This window comes from Metarhizium robertsii, assembly GCF_000187425.2.
Source record: "Metarhizium robertsii ARSEF 23 chromosome Unknown MAA_Scf_2, whole genome shotgun sequence".
In the NCBI taxonomy this organism is placed as follows: domain Eukaryota; kingdom Fungi; phylum Ascomycota; class Sordariomycetes; order Hypocreales; family Clavicipitaceae; genus Metarhizium; species Metarhizium robertsii.
In genome coordinates, this window is record NW_011942160.1 from 195,712 (window position 1) to 211,933 (window position 16,222).

A 16,222-nucleotide genomic window follows, 5' to 3' on the forward strand; every position below is an offset into this window, starting at 1 on the left:
TTAGGCTTGCGTATCAAGGGAAATACTTCGTACAAAGTAGAGAAAACAACTTTGGAGGCGCCGGAACCGTCAAACCGTGGCTCCTTCTGGCCTTGTGGTTTAATTATGTACGTCGCTTGGCGCAGAGTTTGGACTGTGCTGTGCTTCGCTGTTGCTCAGGAAAGCTTCAAATTCATTAATTCAGTCGAGCATGATATCACGCCGAGGAACTGTGGCGGAAGGCGGCATTCTGCACCCCTTATTGGACGGCTTCCCAAATGCTCCCATCTGAGCATCGTTCGCCAAGCAAATATCCAGTCACAGATTCTTGGACCGTAAACGAGCTACTTCGAGGCGCGCCAGATTACGATCCAAGCCGTCAATCTACTTTGGGAAGCAATCGAAGAACCGAAGCCCTGGCCCGTCTTCCGGCGTACCCTGTATCTTCGGTTGTGGACGGATGGATGACGGCAGTTCAAGTCAGACAACCTAGAGACGGTGGTGGCAGCCGACCAAAAACGCGGCATGTTGGCATCATGACCCATTGGTAGACTGTGTGCCTGCTCAAACTTTCCACCAGCGGTAGATGGGTTGTGATGTCTGTATGGTACATGCGCAAGCTGATACTCGATAAGGGAGGACGGTCAGGCTGTAGAAGTGAACGTTCTGGGTTGCACCTTCTGTCTGCAGGTACAATAAATACAACGCTGACAGCACACTACCTGCGTACATACTCGACAGCCTGGCAGGCCATGCAAGGAAAATCGTTTTTGGGGCCGGCTGTTTTAATTATGCAGTCCCGGGAAACACCCACTGCTCCAAAAGAGGCCACGGCCGTAAGACGGTACCGATATAGACTTCCCAGAATAGACAGCCAGGAGCTCCAAGCTTCATCGGCCAGGACTTGGAGGTGGCCGAGCAGAGGCGGAGCATTGTGCGACAGTTTAGGCCGACGATGCCATTCATCTACAATGCGTGACAGGGACGGCGAAGCCCTTGGCGCGCCCGGGTTGGATGCAGCGGCACCTGCAGGAGAAAGCAAGTTGAAGTCGCTCCTGGTGGCTGTCAGCAAAGTGCCTGCAGCACAATCGAGGGCGACCTGGACAGCAGAGTCGTGAGAGACGGACAGTGACAAGGTTGCAAACCAGCTTCACCAGAGGCCAAGGGCCAGGATCGAGGATCCAGACGGAACGAAGCATCGTCGTTTCCGTCATTTGGCAGCCGCTGAGCCAATCAATCAATCCATGGTCCCCCGTAGGTAGTAACAGAATCGGAAGAACTTGATTGCTACACGTCCGCTCGGGGGGCGCATACGATAGTGTCGAGACTTTTTGAGCAGGTGCTAATATTGCAGTCTCCCTTTCGCAGCTGTGTTGGTCTGTGTGTGGTCGTATGCATTGCCCACGTTAAATTGAGTGCCTCGTTGCCCTTGTGATTTTCCCCGCCCTGTTCTCGCCCCCCCTACATCGTCTTCCCATCGCCGAGATGCCTGTTGGGCAGAGAAATCCCTGTGCAGAATGGCGGACATGCGACATTGGAGTCGCCGTCTTGTTCCCCTCTTCGGAGCGACTGCCCCAGAACAAGCGAGCGATCTTGGTGGTGGTTTGGTGATGAGGTGTCTCTGCCAAGAGGTCAACTAGCACCAGACTAGTTTGAGTGGCAAGTGGGTAGCTGTCTGGGTGCCGACGGCTAGGCCGTCATACCCTGGTCCAGGTCTGCACCGTGCCATTATCCGCCCACCAGCCAGCCGATCCCATGTCGCCTGGCACGCCGAGGGCTTCGAATGTTCAATGTTGTTGGACACGATGGACCCATGCTCCCGCAACAAGCAGACAACTGCTCAAGATTTGACGGAGCGGAGGCGCTGCGTTGGGTTGAAGAGCTAAAGGGTGCACTACAAGATGGGCAAGTACGGAGTACTTCACCTTCAAGATTTGCAGCTGGGGATCCCCAAGGGTTGGTACCCTGTTCCTCCGTCACTTGAGCATCGTCCACTTGGCGGGCTTCAGACGGAGAGCAGCGCTATTGACACACAAGTCTGACAGACTGCCATTGGTCCTGCATACTTTTTTTTTTGGCATCTCCATGTTGGCCCAAGCCATGACACTTCAGCACTTGTTGAACCCATCTGGGAGGCGCCAATTCGCCGGCGAAAAGCTTCTTTTTCCCGCACCGCCCAACTCACTGGTTAGAGTTGTTGACCGTGCCCGTAGGACAGAAAAGCACCTTTGCCGCATGTGGGATGGTGCTGTACATACATTTGAGCTATATCGCATCGTGGCTTCGCGCAGCGGTCAGTTCGGTGTGCTGATAATGAGGGAGCTGGTGACGTTGCCGCTCATGTCTACTACCACTCCGTACTTCGGGTTGTGAACACAAACTTGGTCGAAGGTGGTCAAGGGAGTGCCGTGGTCAGTCTCCGGGTGTTTCAACATCCATCTTCCTAGTAGTCTCTTGGGAACTTACTCGGTACAATTTCAGCGGTGCTCCGTATTAATATTGTAGAGTCTGGTACACGCACACAGGGAGAGTCGTTGGTAGTGCGGACCGGGGATGTGCGAGGTCATGTTCGGCTGAAGCCACAAGGGCACCCACGGCGCCAAGGACGGCTTGACATCTAAGGTTCCCATGTTCCGCCAAAAAGCTGTGATGATGCCCACTTCATCGAGTGCCCACCCACCGGGTGGCTGGTGACCTCGTTTGCCTCCCTTAGAAGTCTTGGATGTACCCCTCGACATTGCCTGGTATCGGAGCGCAGAGCGGCACTTGGAGTACCCGGTACATACTTACATTATGCATCATGTCGACCACTTGTCCTCCGGTCCTGCTGCCCGTCGCCTCCATGTACTCACAATAGCTGACGGCCTTGCACCCACCGCTCTTGCGCGCAGGGTTTGAACTGTGGCTCGGGCCCAGCAGCCCTGCCCAGCAGCCCACCGACCAGACCGGCAGTGGCATCGCGCATGTACTCATGTCGACTGGCTGGTATCCTGTACAGTGATAATCGGCACGAGGAACGGAGAACGGAGTACCGGGGACATGTGCTAGGCATCCGTGGTACTTTGGTCTGGTAGAATGCTATCGACAACTCCTTAAGTACTTCGATACGGAGCACCCCTTCGCTGTGGATTCCATGTGGCCCAGCCGGCCAGTTGGACCTCTGGTTGACTCTTATTATGCTGGCTGGGGGAATCGCCGCCATTTCCTTCTAAAGAAGTACGTAGTCTGACAATTTACCACTACTGGGTACGGAGCAGTTTATAATAGAGTGTTGAGTGCCCAGGCAGCTTACTCCGTACATACTTTATGTAGCCTTCCCGCTCCCGCATCACCCTTTGGCGTTCGGGTGGTCTTCGTTCTTTTCCATTTTTCGTCTCCTCCACCACTTGCAACTTTTGCCCCGGTTCCCCATACATCCATCCAGTCGGGCCCCAAGAATACAGACCAGTCTACTTCGACCACCTGGGCATTTTACGACGACTCCTCGTATTCACAAATCTTCCGGTCTGCAGAGCCTGTTCATTTGCTCTCGTGCTACCGACGACACTTGCTTGCGCCTTTTTCTTTTCTTCTAGGCTTCCCTTCCCGAAGAAGAAGCAGGCCACTTCTCAGCCGCTACCCAAGCCCTTCGTCTTTGAGAAACTCATTCTGGCGACACATTCCACCCGAAGCCCCATACTTCCAAGTTGAGCTGACATCGACGGCACCACCACGTCAGTTGCAGCACGCAGCACTGCACAGCAGGGACCATTTGAGCAGGCCAGGAACGCCATACCATCAGTCCCGTCGTTGCATACCAGACGGCACATCTTCCAGGCACGCTCTTCCATGCAGGACCCGAACGCGTTACGTCGAGGATACAACGCGCCTGTGCCCACGTTCAGCCAAATATTTAAACGGAACTCGGAATTTCTTCGCCTCTTCCTCGACGGATCAAAATCCTGCGCGTCTCAGCATTGACCACCTTCACACCAACCGCGCATTTGCACTCTGCTGCGCACTGGACCCCCGCGCGTTTTTACAGGCACTTGATGAGTTGTGACTGTTGACTGCTTCGATACAACCACGATGCCCTACGTCGATATACCAGACCCGTTTAGAAGTATTACCACGTCAACACTTGTGACCCTCAACTAGCGAGCATCACACACGTACCTAGATCACGTCGTTTTGGGCAGCCAAGGCACCATGGCCCTTTGGCCATTTCGACGCAAGAGCACTCGCAAACGCTCTCGGAGTGGCGCTGCCCTCTCCGACAACGAAGCCGCGCCGGTTCGCAATCAGGCCGATGCTGTCCCTGCAAAGACCGCATCCAAGAAGGCACGGACAGAACCGGCAAAGCTCCAGCGACGACCACGAACCTATAGTTTTTCGCCCGGTCGCCATGACTCTATCCGTATCGACCGGGCACGGCGCAATGCCGAAGCGGCAAACCAGCCAAGATCAAATCCAGACAACGAACAGGCATCTGGAGTAGCTTGGGAACGTACACCAACTTTGCACCCAACAAGGCGAAAAAGCAGCAAGCGAAGACGAGATGACCATGACAGAGAGGCTGAAATCAAGGCCATGAGCGCCTATATGCCGGCGCGAGTGGCTGCGGACGGTCATGCTCGCTCCAACTCCAAGCAAGCTACAAAACGGGCAAAAACTGGTGGTCTGAGCCATCAGCAAGTGCCGGCGTCACAGGTTTCCTTGCCGTACCCTGACTCTGTACCATCAGCCATGTCAGTAGATTCGGATTTCATCTCATACAAAATATCGGCTCTGGACTCGCTTGCTCCGCGGCCTACACTAAAATATACCCCAAGCATGAGATATACAACCTCGAGGGGAACTACTTCAGGGGCAGCAGAGTCACTGAAGAAACCACTTGGAGAGCGACAACCTATACAAGAAAATCAGTTTGATTCGCGGAAGCGCATGGATGATCTTGCCAACGAACTCGATGCAAAGGACCTGAGGGAACTGATGGAGAGGGACAACCGCCGGAGGGAAAGACGACGACAGCAGGATCAGGAGCGAATGGACCGGCGGTTAGCACGCAGAGCGGAACGACATCGCAGAGAGAAGGCGGAGGCGCAGAAAGCAGGCACACCGCCACCCGAGAACTTGGAACGAGGCGTTATGGGTCGCGAATTGGTTGGCTTGGGTATTGAGCCTGCATCAGCCGTGGTCACATCCTCTAAGAGACGGGATTCAGGCACATTTCCTGATGCTCCGGCTGAAATGGAGGATGACGCAGAGCCCCCAAAGCCGTTAGAATCGTTCCACCGTCCGGAAACATCTCCTCGAGATGATGAGCTTGCGCCTTCTCAGGAGCAAACACTGTTAACACCCCCAAGGATTGAGGAACCCCAGAAGCCGGTTTCTGCCTCCCCCCAGGGATCGAAGCTGGCGGGCATGCTGCGGTCCAAGAAGTCAAGGTCTAAGTCAACGCTTGGCTCTGATAAAGACCAACCCGCCGACGGAGCATCCGGTCGCAAGAATTCCGAATGCAGCACCAAAGCCGGTAGCCGACTCTCTTTCTCCTCCCTGCTGAAATGGGGAAGCAGGAATCAGAGGTATTCCGGCCCGTCGTCTTTCTCCAATACCTCACGCGAGGAGATGCAGGCTGCCGGTGCAGCTACGCAAAACCAAGCACAGGCTGAAGCGTTGGCCAGGCTGCAGGGCGAAGATATGTCCAACCCAGCCAATTATTTGGCCGCCAAGGCGGGCGCCGGCATACCTAAACGAACCAAGTCGAGGTTCCGGGAAGATTTACCCGAATTTCCTCTATCACCACCAGACTCCAGAGTACAGTCCCCCGAAGCTGATCCACCGCTCCCTGTGCTTGCGGAGAAGTCGTCCGAGATAGATTCAAGACCAACACCTCCCTCACGACACGGTACCCCGCCTTCAATAGAACGGCCTCAAGGCGCGCAATCAGCCGAGCCCCACGTGTCCATATCGCTGGCTTCGATAGACTCTGAAGGGTCGTGGCTCAGTGGGCGTGTAGGTAGCATGAGGATGTCGGTGAAGCGAGATAGCTTGTTGAGAGCGCATCGTCGTGAGAATGCACCATCAGAGTCTCCTACGAATTCGACCCGAGAAGACTTGGCTATCGCCGATGACGAATACCTTTCCCGGCTGGCACCAGACAGAAGTCCAGGCACAGTGGCTAGTGGACGTCGCTCAGGTGAAGGACGCCCCAGTAGTGATGCGGAAGAATCGATTACGATCACCGATGATGTGAAGTGGGGACGCGTTGGCGCCAAACCCGAGGTCGTACAGTTTCATAACCATAACAGAGACACCATCCGCAGCCAACATGGGTTGTTAAACATTGATTCGGGGGACGAGGAAGATAACGCCATCCTTATATACCGAGAAGTCGGGCATAAGCAATAAGGGAGGGTGACGCGAGACTGCGATCAAGCACACTGCTACTCCCCAATAAAGCACTAGCATTCCAATTACACAATTACACCGAAAGAAGAGTTTTCTAATACCCGTTGGATATATGAGTATTTCCTTTGTCTAATCACTTTTTGTGTAGTACTCCTCGGGAGGAACCACCCTTGACATTCTTTTACTATCTACATGTCAACACATTGGTACAGATGCCTTGCCGCCGGTGTTTGGTAACACCATTGGTGACACAACCACCAAAAATCTAAAAACTTGAAAATCAATAAAACCCAACAAAACACTACATACCGACAAAGCACCTATAAAAACTCGAAAAGACCAACTAAATAACATTCGAAAAAAAAAAAAACGCGAAAAACTACGAAAATGAACGGGATTAGAAAACTCTTCGATACGGGTAATTCGAATTACTGCGGTGCCGAAAGCTAGGAAGCTCAGCGGGTGCATATTCGCACGCTGTCCCACCCCCCTCAGACCTCTTGGATCGAATCACAGGTCCTGTTTATATCGACCCTTAGCTATACAGCGCTTGTCTCTTGTCATTTCGAGCACACATACTGCATAAGATACCCATGGATAGCCCCCGTACTTTTGTCTTGGATTTTTCTGTTTGCTATTATACCTCTGAACTACCCGAGGCATTTATCAATTACTCACCATCACGGTCTCATAAGCTCCACCTCACAGCAGAGCTTAGGTTACCTCATTGATCGGGAGAAACTTGATCCTTGTGCTTTGTACTTTTGTTGTAATTCATTGCCAGAACAGTGGGGCACAAAAAGAGGAAAGATGGTCTTGGTGTGGCTTTATGTTTTTTTAAGGGGGGCGTTTGCATATTGGCGAGCCAATGGTGCTTTTTCAAATGGTGTTTTGAGCTTTTTGCCTCTGTTGCGCTTCTGTAGCTGCTACATAGAGGACAGTGGCGAATTTGCGTACTTGGATGTAGAATTTAGTCACGAATAGGGTCGAGTTTGATAGGTCAATTGGAATAGTTGGCTACGAATTTAGTGTTGCCTGACGATTATGAATGTATCAATGTTGTAGGTACTAGGCTCTGAGATGGGAGTATAGTTGACGTTGCGGGAGAACTCTCAAGGAAGAAAGGCTTATTACTTGCTGAATGAGTTTTCTTCTGTGCCAAGAGAAACGTTGTGTTAGGCCAGGACAGACGTCTAATTTAGCCTGGTTATTCTCCCACTACTCGACAGCTTCGCACATAGTAACTCCGTGGTAGATGCGTAGATGCTCGCTCGAAAGCAACGAACTCCGCCCGTCGTCACCACACACCAATGAGGTGGCATCCCGAGGAGCGGACCATCCGAAATTTCAACACCACTTCATCCCTCAGTTGATCACAACATTTGACTCAACGCAATTCATTTCATCTCATCTCATCTCATCTCTCCAGATGCTATCCTCCCGTTTTATTGGGCAGTTGGCCTCGACGGCGCGGGCTAACATAGTCACGTCGGCGCGACCGCCAGTCGCTTCCAGGGCGTTTCACCTGTCAGCGGCCAGGAGAATCGTTCACAACGTCAAAACGTATTGCATCTCAGCAGCCTTGACTCAAACATCAGAGCTAACGATTTATCGCATTACGCTAGTGCCGAGGAATTCCAGAAAGCTGTAACTGAAAACGACCGAGTCATTGTTGACTGCTTCGCTACGTGGTGCGGCCCTTGCAAGGCAATTGCTCCCATCCTTGAAAAGTATGCCGTATTTGCTCTCGAGTTATATAAAGAATCTTGAAAATGTTTTGGTTACGCTTAGTCATTTACGTATCCAAACTAAAAAAACTACTTTGCTAATTCATATCCCAATTACAGACACTCCGAGGACGCCGTCTTCAAGGACAGAGTCCACTTTGTCAAATTTGATGTCGACGAATTGCCGGCTGTGACACAAGCTCTGGGCGTTCGCGCCATGCCTACGTTTTTCTTCTTCAAAGATGGGAAGAAGGTTGACGAGATGGTTGGAGCCAATCCTCCTGCCCTGCTAGAGGCCTTGAAGAAGATTGCCGCATGAACGGGCCGGGAAGAGCCGGGGTTAGAATGTGAAGTGTATAAAGGGCGCAATCAGGGGCCGGGAATTCCTCTGCAGCATGCCATACAATGTATAATAATTGATATTAGACGTAGACGTTATGTCTCTGTCAGAAGACATGTGGTGTATGACCAAGTAAACGAAGACACTGTTGTATTTGACAGCACAAAAACTGCGCGATACGTCTCGTGACTTGTCAAGACTGGCTTATGGTTGCGTGCGAATCGGTTTCTAAGAATCAGTAGCTACATATGTATGTACGTTTGTATGTAGTTTGAGCTGAACCTGTCGGCCACCACAAATGTCATGAGTATCGTGCCAAAAAAAAAAAAGATGAAGATAAAAAGAGTACATATTATTTTTTACCCTTTCCTGTACATGTATGAAACAAGGAATACCAGTTAACTATTGTACAGTTGCAAAGGTTTATTGCCCACCCGCCCTGATAATTCAAGGAAGGAGAGGCAGGCAGGATTGGGTTCAAGGTTGACTTTGCCCCACGCGTCGATGTTTCGGTTTCCCATGGCAACGCAACGCGACCAGCAACACGGCATCCCAATCCCGCCGAGTTTGTCGCTTTCAACATTCGGCACAAGCAGAAAATAAAACGACAACATGGCGTACAACCCGAGAATGAGCATCATACCCACGAATCAACAGCAGGGCCGGTCCCGGAAAAAGGAGGATGAAGCCGATGCCTTCATGCGTCTCCCAGACCGCGAAATCGTGGGCTGCATCACCGACATTGGCATTCACTTCACGGTCGCGGACCTTCAGAAACCGAACCCTGCGCATGTACAACAAATCTTCGAGTGGTTCGCAGAGTTGCTGCTCAATGCCACGAGAGAAACGGTCGAGCCGGCGATGCGCGCTGCCGCGGAAGACGTTTGCGGCGAATTTTCTGACGTGGTGCCCACCGACACGCGTAACTTGATGGGATTCTATGTATCGCTGCGCCGGCTGCTATACGAGTGTGGAATCACCGACTTTACATTCAACGACTTGTACAAGCCTACGTATGAACGCCTGGTCAAAATATTCAGCTATCTCATCAACTTTGTCCGATTCCGCGAGTCGCAGACCACACTCATCGACGAATATTACAACAAATCCGAGTCAACAAAGAATAGAATTGAGACGCTGCATGCGGAAAACCAGGAAAACGAGGCGCGACTTGAAGACATGAGGCATAATCGCAAGGCCATGGAGGCCCAGGTCCGTGAAAAGACAATGAGAAACGAGGAGCTCAAGAAGCAGCTGCTCGAGCTGCAACGACATCAAAAGACAGTCGCGGCAAGATTAGACGAGGCCAAGGCAAAGAAGGGCGAGCTCACGAGTCGTTTGGAGCAGAAAACACAAGATAAATTAACATTAAAGCAAGAAAGCAATAAGCTGCGGCCGTACATGCTGCAAAGCCCGTCGGCATTGCAGGATAATCTGACAGAGCTACGCGAGATTCTCAACAACGACAAGGCGCACATTGATGCGCTCGACCGCAGAGCGCGTGCGCTCCAGACATCGACGGACTCATTCACCGTGGTATCAACGGACGTTGCGTCATGCATCAAGATTCTCGACGAAATCGCTACCGAACTTGCAAAGGAAGAGGAAGAAATGGTCAAAAATGCTAAGCAACGTGACGCCTTGTCTGAAAGGGGAAATAACGCCAGAGAGGTGGAACGCTCCGAAGTGTTGCTGCGACGGCAGTTGAGCAAGTGGGCTGATCGAACTGAGAAGTTGCGCGAGCAGAGTCACCAAAAGGCTCAGGAAGCCAAGGAGAAAATGCACGAGCTAAGCGCCATTCACCGAAAGTTGACGGAAGAACACACAGACAAAGGCAAAGAGATGGAGATTCGGAGGGTCAGGATTGAGCAGAAGGAGAAGAAGGTGAGCTGTGCCGTCATGTTTTGACACCATTTCAGAAAACTAATGAGAGACAGATGCTTGACCTCAAAGAGAATATTGAAAATGAGGTACACGCCGCGTACGACGAGTATCTCAAGATGGAGGCACACATCAAGCTATACATTACGGAAATGGAGCAGTCTATCAGTTGAGCAGTGTTTTTGAGGGCTAATTTCTTTCTTTCTTTCTTTCTTTTTTTTTAACATTTTAACGTGCCTAATATGAATGGATATGATGAGATACCACGGCTTGGCGTTGGAGGCATTTACAAGTTATTACATCACTAGGCCAGTGTCAGTTAGCAAAACGAAATGATGGAATCAGATTGACGTTATTCATCTGTTTTGGCATCTATCTTGAACCAACTGCCCAGTACTCTACCCACTGGGACAATCGGCCCACTCCATGATCCATCCTCCTTCAACGGCGTTCCTGTTAGAACGGGCACGTTTTCTTTCAGAGATTGCTCCAGCTCTTCTTCATCACTCGTCCGTCTCGCTTCAACCGCCACTGCGCGGAATTTGTTCCTGAGTGCGCTCTCGACGAATGCCGCTGCTGATAAACTTATTCCCTGGGCCGACCACTCCATTCCATCGCGGTGTATGTCCAACAGACCATATACAATGAGTGCAGGCGGCTCTCGCAGGGAGTCCAGCCTCGGCGGCGCCGGTATTCTAGATTTAGAAGCCGAGAATGTGGACAGCTGGGCTCGCAGATGCGTCACTGTTGGTGCGAAGACGATGTTGATGTGTCGCGCGGTGGCTGTTTGGAGGAGCGTTGCGCGAAGGAGTGTGTGGCTGTGCTCGTCGTTGGCGCCTTCGGCACGGTGGGACTCTTGCTGCTGAATGTCTTGCACGAGGGCGCTTGTGAACTGGTCTCGGGGCCATGCTACGACCACTGTCGTCGGGTATGTGGTGTTGGCGATGAGATACTGCAAGAGCTCGGATGGTGTGACGGGTCGGAGGATGGTAGGCTGCAATCCGGCCATGGTGCAATGCTGACCGGGGGTGTTTTTATGGACAAATCATAGGTGAGCTGGATCTGGACTTGTATTGAGCAGCGGCGGAGGCGGTAATCCGCATGCGCTTGTCATGGTCTTGGGAAGTCGTGAAGTGACTGATTGGCCGTGGTGTTTTGCCTTTTGCCTCGCGAGTAACCCAGACTGCACATGTCTCATTTTCTAGCGGAGGCTAGGGCATGAAGAAATTTGGCAAAACTGGAGTAGTTTGTTGGAGATTTTCGGTGTAGCGTCATGGTTTTTTCTTGTCAGAGTTCAAACATCAAGGGAATTTGGAATGGGGTGAAGTCACGACTCGAGCCTCATCTAAGGAAGAAAGTGGTTGAGTCGAGCCTAATAAGCTAGTGGAGGGGCAGACAGTGTGGGGTCAATGGCGGGCATACGTAAAGTACCAAGGGAGCTGCTACTAGTACGGAGTACTCAGCGCCTGTGTCGGCGGCCCAATTCGACTTCGTCCATCATCAACTTCACGCCTCCCCAGCTGTCGCAACACAAACCCGCAGGCAGCGTCAGCAGCGGAGGCTTGGCCCGCATCTTCGATATGGAGTCCATATCGAGGATGTCTAGTTTCCTAGGGTCAGGTAAGCATTCCTCACGCCTGCCCTTCGTTCTCTTGCACAACTGACCGAGTCCACCTCAGCAAGGGCCCTTACCCTCGACGTGGCACAAGCTACGCGCAATGTCGGCTCGAGCTCTCCGTCCCTCAGCCCAAGAGACATTGAGAGGAATCTTGAGAGCGGGAGTGATAAAGATGTGTTGGGCGCCTTGCGGCTGGTTATATCGGTGCGTAGGGCAGGTCCCGCGACCCATCTCTGACTGTATACTAACAAATGTCCAGATGATGTATCGAGGCCAAGAGACGCTGGGTTTCTTCAAGTCTGTCGCCAAACAGGTTGCAGCGACGAATACCGAGATCAAGAAGCTAGCCTATATATACCTCACCCATCATGCCGAGGAGGAATCCGACCAGGCTCTAATATCGGTCAATATCATGCTAAAGTCGTCACAATCCGACCCAAACCCACAGATGCGAGCCTTGGCGCTCAAGACGGTGTCTGGAATCCGTGCGGAATCAATCAATCCATATGTGTTGGTTGCTGTCAAGCATGGAGTCGCCGACATGAGTCCTTATGTGCGGAAAGCTGCAGCGCTCTCTATCCCAAAACGCTATCGCTTAGATCCTAGCCAGTCGCCAGAACTGATTGGCTATCTCACGACTCTCATCGGCGACAAGCAATACTTCGTAGCTGGTGCAGCCGTATCTGCTTTCCTGGAGGTCTGCCCGGACAGAATCGACCTGATCCATCCACACTACAGAAGCCTGGTGCGGAAGATTGTGGACATGGACGAATGGAGCCAGCTGGCCATGCTTAGGCTCATGGTCTATTACGCTAGGAAATGTTTCCCTAGGGTTAAGGAGCCCGCCGCAACTTCACCACATCGGGATACGAATGCGGATGACTTTTATGCCGACTCGCCACATGCCAAGAAGACGCAGCAGGTTCCCCTCAACAGTGACCTGCTATTGTTACTCAACAGCATCAAGCCACTGCTTCAAAGCCGAAATTCAGGCGTTGTTGTTTCAGTAACGAGGTGCTACCTTGAAATTGGCACTCTAGAATACGTCAAGCTCGCAATCGGGCCATTGATTGCACTTTTGCGGGGGGCACAGGATATTCAACAGCTTGCATTATACAACATTGTTTCAGTTTGTCTCAAGAGGCCAAAGGACTTTGTCAAATATGCCACTCACTTTCTTGTTAGGGCTACTGATCCTGCGCCGGTAAGAGAACTCAAGCTGGAAGTGTTGACACTCATTTTCCCGCACAGTCCGCTCCACATCAAGAGTCTTATCTTGAAAGAGCTGGAACACTTTTCTCAGAGCTCAAACAAGGCTCTGGTACTGGAAGCGGTAAGGGCAATTGGAAGATGTGCCCAATCCGACGCCAAGACGGCCCCCAGATGTCTCAAACTTCTTCTTAGCCAAACCACTAGTTTAGACGGGACTTCAACAGCAGAGTCTTTGACAGTCATTCGTCACTTGATACAGCAGGATCCTGAAGGCCATGTCGGAACTGTCGTTCGGCTGGCCAAGAATCTTGATTCAGCGTCTGACCCGCAGGCCAGAGCCTCCATTATTTGGCTGGTGGGCGAGTTCTCTGGTCTGAACGGCGATGACAATATTGCCCCAGATGTTCTCCGTATTCTGTTGAAAGACTTTGTCAATGAGCCTGAGGCTGCCAAGCGACAGATTTTACTTCTCGGAGCCAAAGTTTACCTTCATTTTCTGAATAGAAAGTCCGACATTGCGAAGACCGAGGAAACAGAAGAGAATGCCCAACAAGAGCCGGACGCCCACCCTATCACCCGTCTGTGGGACTACTTACTCCTACTTGTAAGATATGACACCTCTTACGAATTGCGAGATCGGGCTAGAATGTATAAAGCGCTGCTTGAGGTCCCTCAACTGGCTACATTGATACTTTTAGCACCCAAACCGGCGCCGCAAGCTCCCAGTCCATCGGAGTCGAGAAAGGGGTTTCTGTTGGGCTCCTCAACGCTAGCTCTGGCTGGCGGCGGCGGCATTCATGGTCTAAGGGGCTACGAAACACTTCCCGACTGGGTCGAGCCGGGCAGAGAACCTGATCCTCGTCTCAGAGACCATGCCGATGGTGGCACGTCTCCTCGACATGGTGAACAGAGCGCTGTGCCGGCAGGTCATATGTTGGACCAAGCCGTGACCTCGAGGCCGCCACCTAATAAGCTGAATGGCTTGGGAGAGGGTGTAGGCACCAAGACTTTGGATGATTGGCTTGCAGAGGAGGAGAGTGAAGAAACCGAGGAGGAAACAGAAGAGGAAACCGAGGAAGAAGAGACTGAAGAAGAAGAGGAGGATGAGGAGGAAGACGACGACGACGAGCAGAGTGATGAAGACGGCGAGGGTGATCGCCTTGTCAAGGGATAACTATGTCATCAATGGGGGCAACTCATCACGTAAGCATTCTCAGTGGCATTCACATATAATAGTTCAGGAACTGTTATTAGCCTTAATAGAGATGCCGGGGAAAGAGAGTACCAATACATGAAAGATTAGAGTGATGAAGTATTAATTTTGAAAGCTCTATATGCTGCATGCATGTACCAAGACAAAATCGCCAGTCAAGTCTAATTCACGCCAGAGCAATTAATAAGATGAAAGGAACGTATGCTGGGGGTATGCTGATTATTCCCTAGACTCCTGCCAGACGCCTGTTCGTCTTCAATGACATTCGTTTTTCCACAGTCGACAGCTTCAACGGCTCGATTCAGTCTTTTGTCCCTCGTTGGAGGAATCCGGACAGTCAGTCGCCTTGGGCTCGGGGCTCTCCCTCTCGGCGTCGGAAGCAGCAGCAGCAGCCTTCTTCTCGCGGTGCCCGTTGGCCATCTGAGGAAAGAAGATGCCCGGGTGGAAAATGGTGAGCAAGTACACGGCGACGAGGATGAGCGAGCTGTCGAGCACGAGGAAACTCGGCTCGTCCTGCATGATCCTGTTGCCCCATCCACCGGCCATTTCGGCAATACTGAACCAACCACCGGGTCATCAGTTAGTTCACGATGATGCGCCCCTGAACGACAGACAAGCTCGGGGGTGCGAACAACAACGTACCGGTATATACAGCGGATCAGGACCGCCACATAGGCGCCCGTGACGCCGAGCGCAAAGGCGCGAAACTTGGCGTCGTGCCACAGGGCGAGCTCGGGGGCCGTGGCGTCGGCGCTGCGCATGTGCCTCGCCGCGCGGGCGAAGTAGTCGGTGGCCAGGGCGCCAAAGACGGCGAGCACGAGGACCTGCAGTACGACGCCGGCGATGATGGCGCGGTTGCCGCCCTCGAGCAGCTTGGGGTTCGAGTGGCCGGCGGCGGCGGCGATGCCGCCCCCGATGGCCTGGACGATGAGGCACGAGAGGTCGGCGGGCAGGAAGAGGCGCGGGTACCAGCGCGGCGGGATGCGCGAGAGCCGCGGGTTGAGGTGCAGCGCGGCGTGCTTGAGCGTCAGGTAGATGGACACGCAGATGAAGGTGGGCGCGAGGATGATGGCGCAGATCTGCAGCTCAAAGGCGGACTGGTGCCACGGGTTGTAGTGGAGGAGGATGCGCCCGACGTAGCCTGTCTCGACGATGGGTGGTGAGGTCACTGAGGTGGTGATGATGGTGGACGAGGAGCATTCGACATCTCTTGGGGGGGGAGCAACACGAATACATACCTGCGGTTTCTAGTATCAGCCCTATCGTTATGGCTGCCATGTACGTCTTCTTCCACATGCCGAGCGAGAAGGCGGCAATCAGACATGTCCCAAAGGCGATGGTGAAGAAGATGCCCGATCCCAGGTTCGGGTAGTATCCCAGGACGGTTTCGTCGACGGGACACGAGGCAGAGACCTCGGTGCACCGGGTGACGCTGACGCGAGGCCCATTTGAGTCGGACATGGCTTGCGGCTGTATAAAGGTGCTCGTCCTTGCTTCACAAGGTTTTGATCGTGTGGTCGTCCTGTATATAGTTGAGCTTGCTCGTTTCGAGTCGGTAGGTGTGGTGTTTCGGGTGGCAGCAGAGGCTGGCAGCAGATCTGTTACAGATCCCCCGGGGGGTGAGAAACTTGGATCAGCCGGCAACTACTTGATTTCGAAGGAGGGTGAATGAAGTCACGGGGAGAATAGAAAAGTCATGGCCCGGGTCATCGAGCCTGGAGTCTGGACAGCGGTTCATGGGGAGAAGCATGTCCCCGAGAGCAAACTCTGGGATATAGTATACACATATATAAGCGCAGCCCCATGAGGAACAAGGAAATAAGCGTATCGCGGATTTAGCGTCCTGATCTGAAATATCACTC

General features: G+C 52.5%; 6 protein-coding genes across 6 annotated transcripts; 4 read left to right on the forward strand and 2 right to left on the reverse strand.

The window, feature by feature from the left end:
* Positions 1-4,167: 4,167 nt before the first annotated feature.
* MAA_07042 (uncharacterized protein) lies at positions 4,168-6,369 on the forward strand (the record flags this gene model as incomplete). The annotated part of the gene is made up of 1 exon (XM_007825040.1): positions 4,168-6,369. The coding sequence occupies one exon, from the start codon at positions 4,168-4,170 to the stop codon at positions 6,367-6,369; it is 2,202 nt and encodes a 733-aa protein (XP_007823231.1).
* Positions 6,370-7,798: 1,429 nt separating this feature from the next.
* Positions 7,799-8,415, forward strand: MAA_10764 (uncharacterized protein; the record flags this gene model as incomplete). Its single annotated transcript, XM_011412683.1, has 3 exons — positions 7,799-7,932; positions 7,995-8,099; positions 8,217-8,415. 3 exons carry the CDS (start codon positions 7,799-7,801, stop codon positions 8,413-8,415), a joined length of 438 nt encoding a protein of 145 aa, XP_011410985.1.
* A 633-nt stretch (positions 8,416-9,048) lies between these two features.
* On the forward strand, positions 9,049-10,490 carry MAA_07043 (Nuf2 family protein; the record flags this gene model as incomplete). Its single annotated transcript, XM_007825041.1, has 2 exons — positions 9,049-10,320; positions 10,374-10,490. 2 exons carry the CDS (start codon positions 9,049-9,051, stop codon positions 10,488-10,490), a joined length of 1,389 nt encoding a protein of 462 aa, XP_007823232.1.
* A 179-nt stretch (positions 10,491-10,669) lies between these two features.
* Positions 10,670-11,326, reverse strand: MAA_07044 (uncharacterized protein; the record flags this gene model as incomplete). The annotated part of the gene is made up of 1 exon (XM_007825042.1): positions 10,670-11,326. The coding sequence occupies one exon, from the start codon at positions 11,324-11,326 to the stop codon at positions 10,670-10,672; it is 657 nt and encodes a 218-aa protein (XP_007823233.1).
* A 571-nt stretch (positions 11,327-11,897) lies between these two features.
* On the forward strand, positions 11,898-14,321 carry MAA_07045 (AP-3 adaptor protein complex beta-adaptin subunit; the record flags this gene model as incomplete). Its single annotated transcript, XM_007825043.2, has 3 exons — positions 11,898-11,937; positions 11,997-12,139; positions 12,195-14,321. The coding sequence occupies 3 exons, from the start codon at positions 11,898-11,900 to the stop codon at positions 14,319-14,321; spliced, it is 2,310 nt and encodes a 769-aa protein (XP_007823234.2).
* A 327-nt stretch (positions 14,322-14,648) lies between these two features.
* On the reverse strand, positions 14,649-15,821 carry MAA_07046 (RTA1 like protein; the record flags this gene model as incomplete). The annotated part of the gene is made up of 3 exons (XM_007825044.1): positions 14,649-14,916; positions 15,003-15,528; positions 15,599-15,821. The coding sequence occupies 3 exons, from the start codon at positions 15,819-15,821 to the stop codon at positions 14,649-14,651; spliced, it is 1,017 nt and encodes a 338-aa protein (XP_007823235.1).
* Between the last annotated feature and the right edge of the window lie 401 nt (positions 15,822-16,222).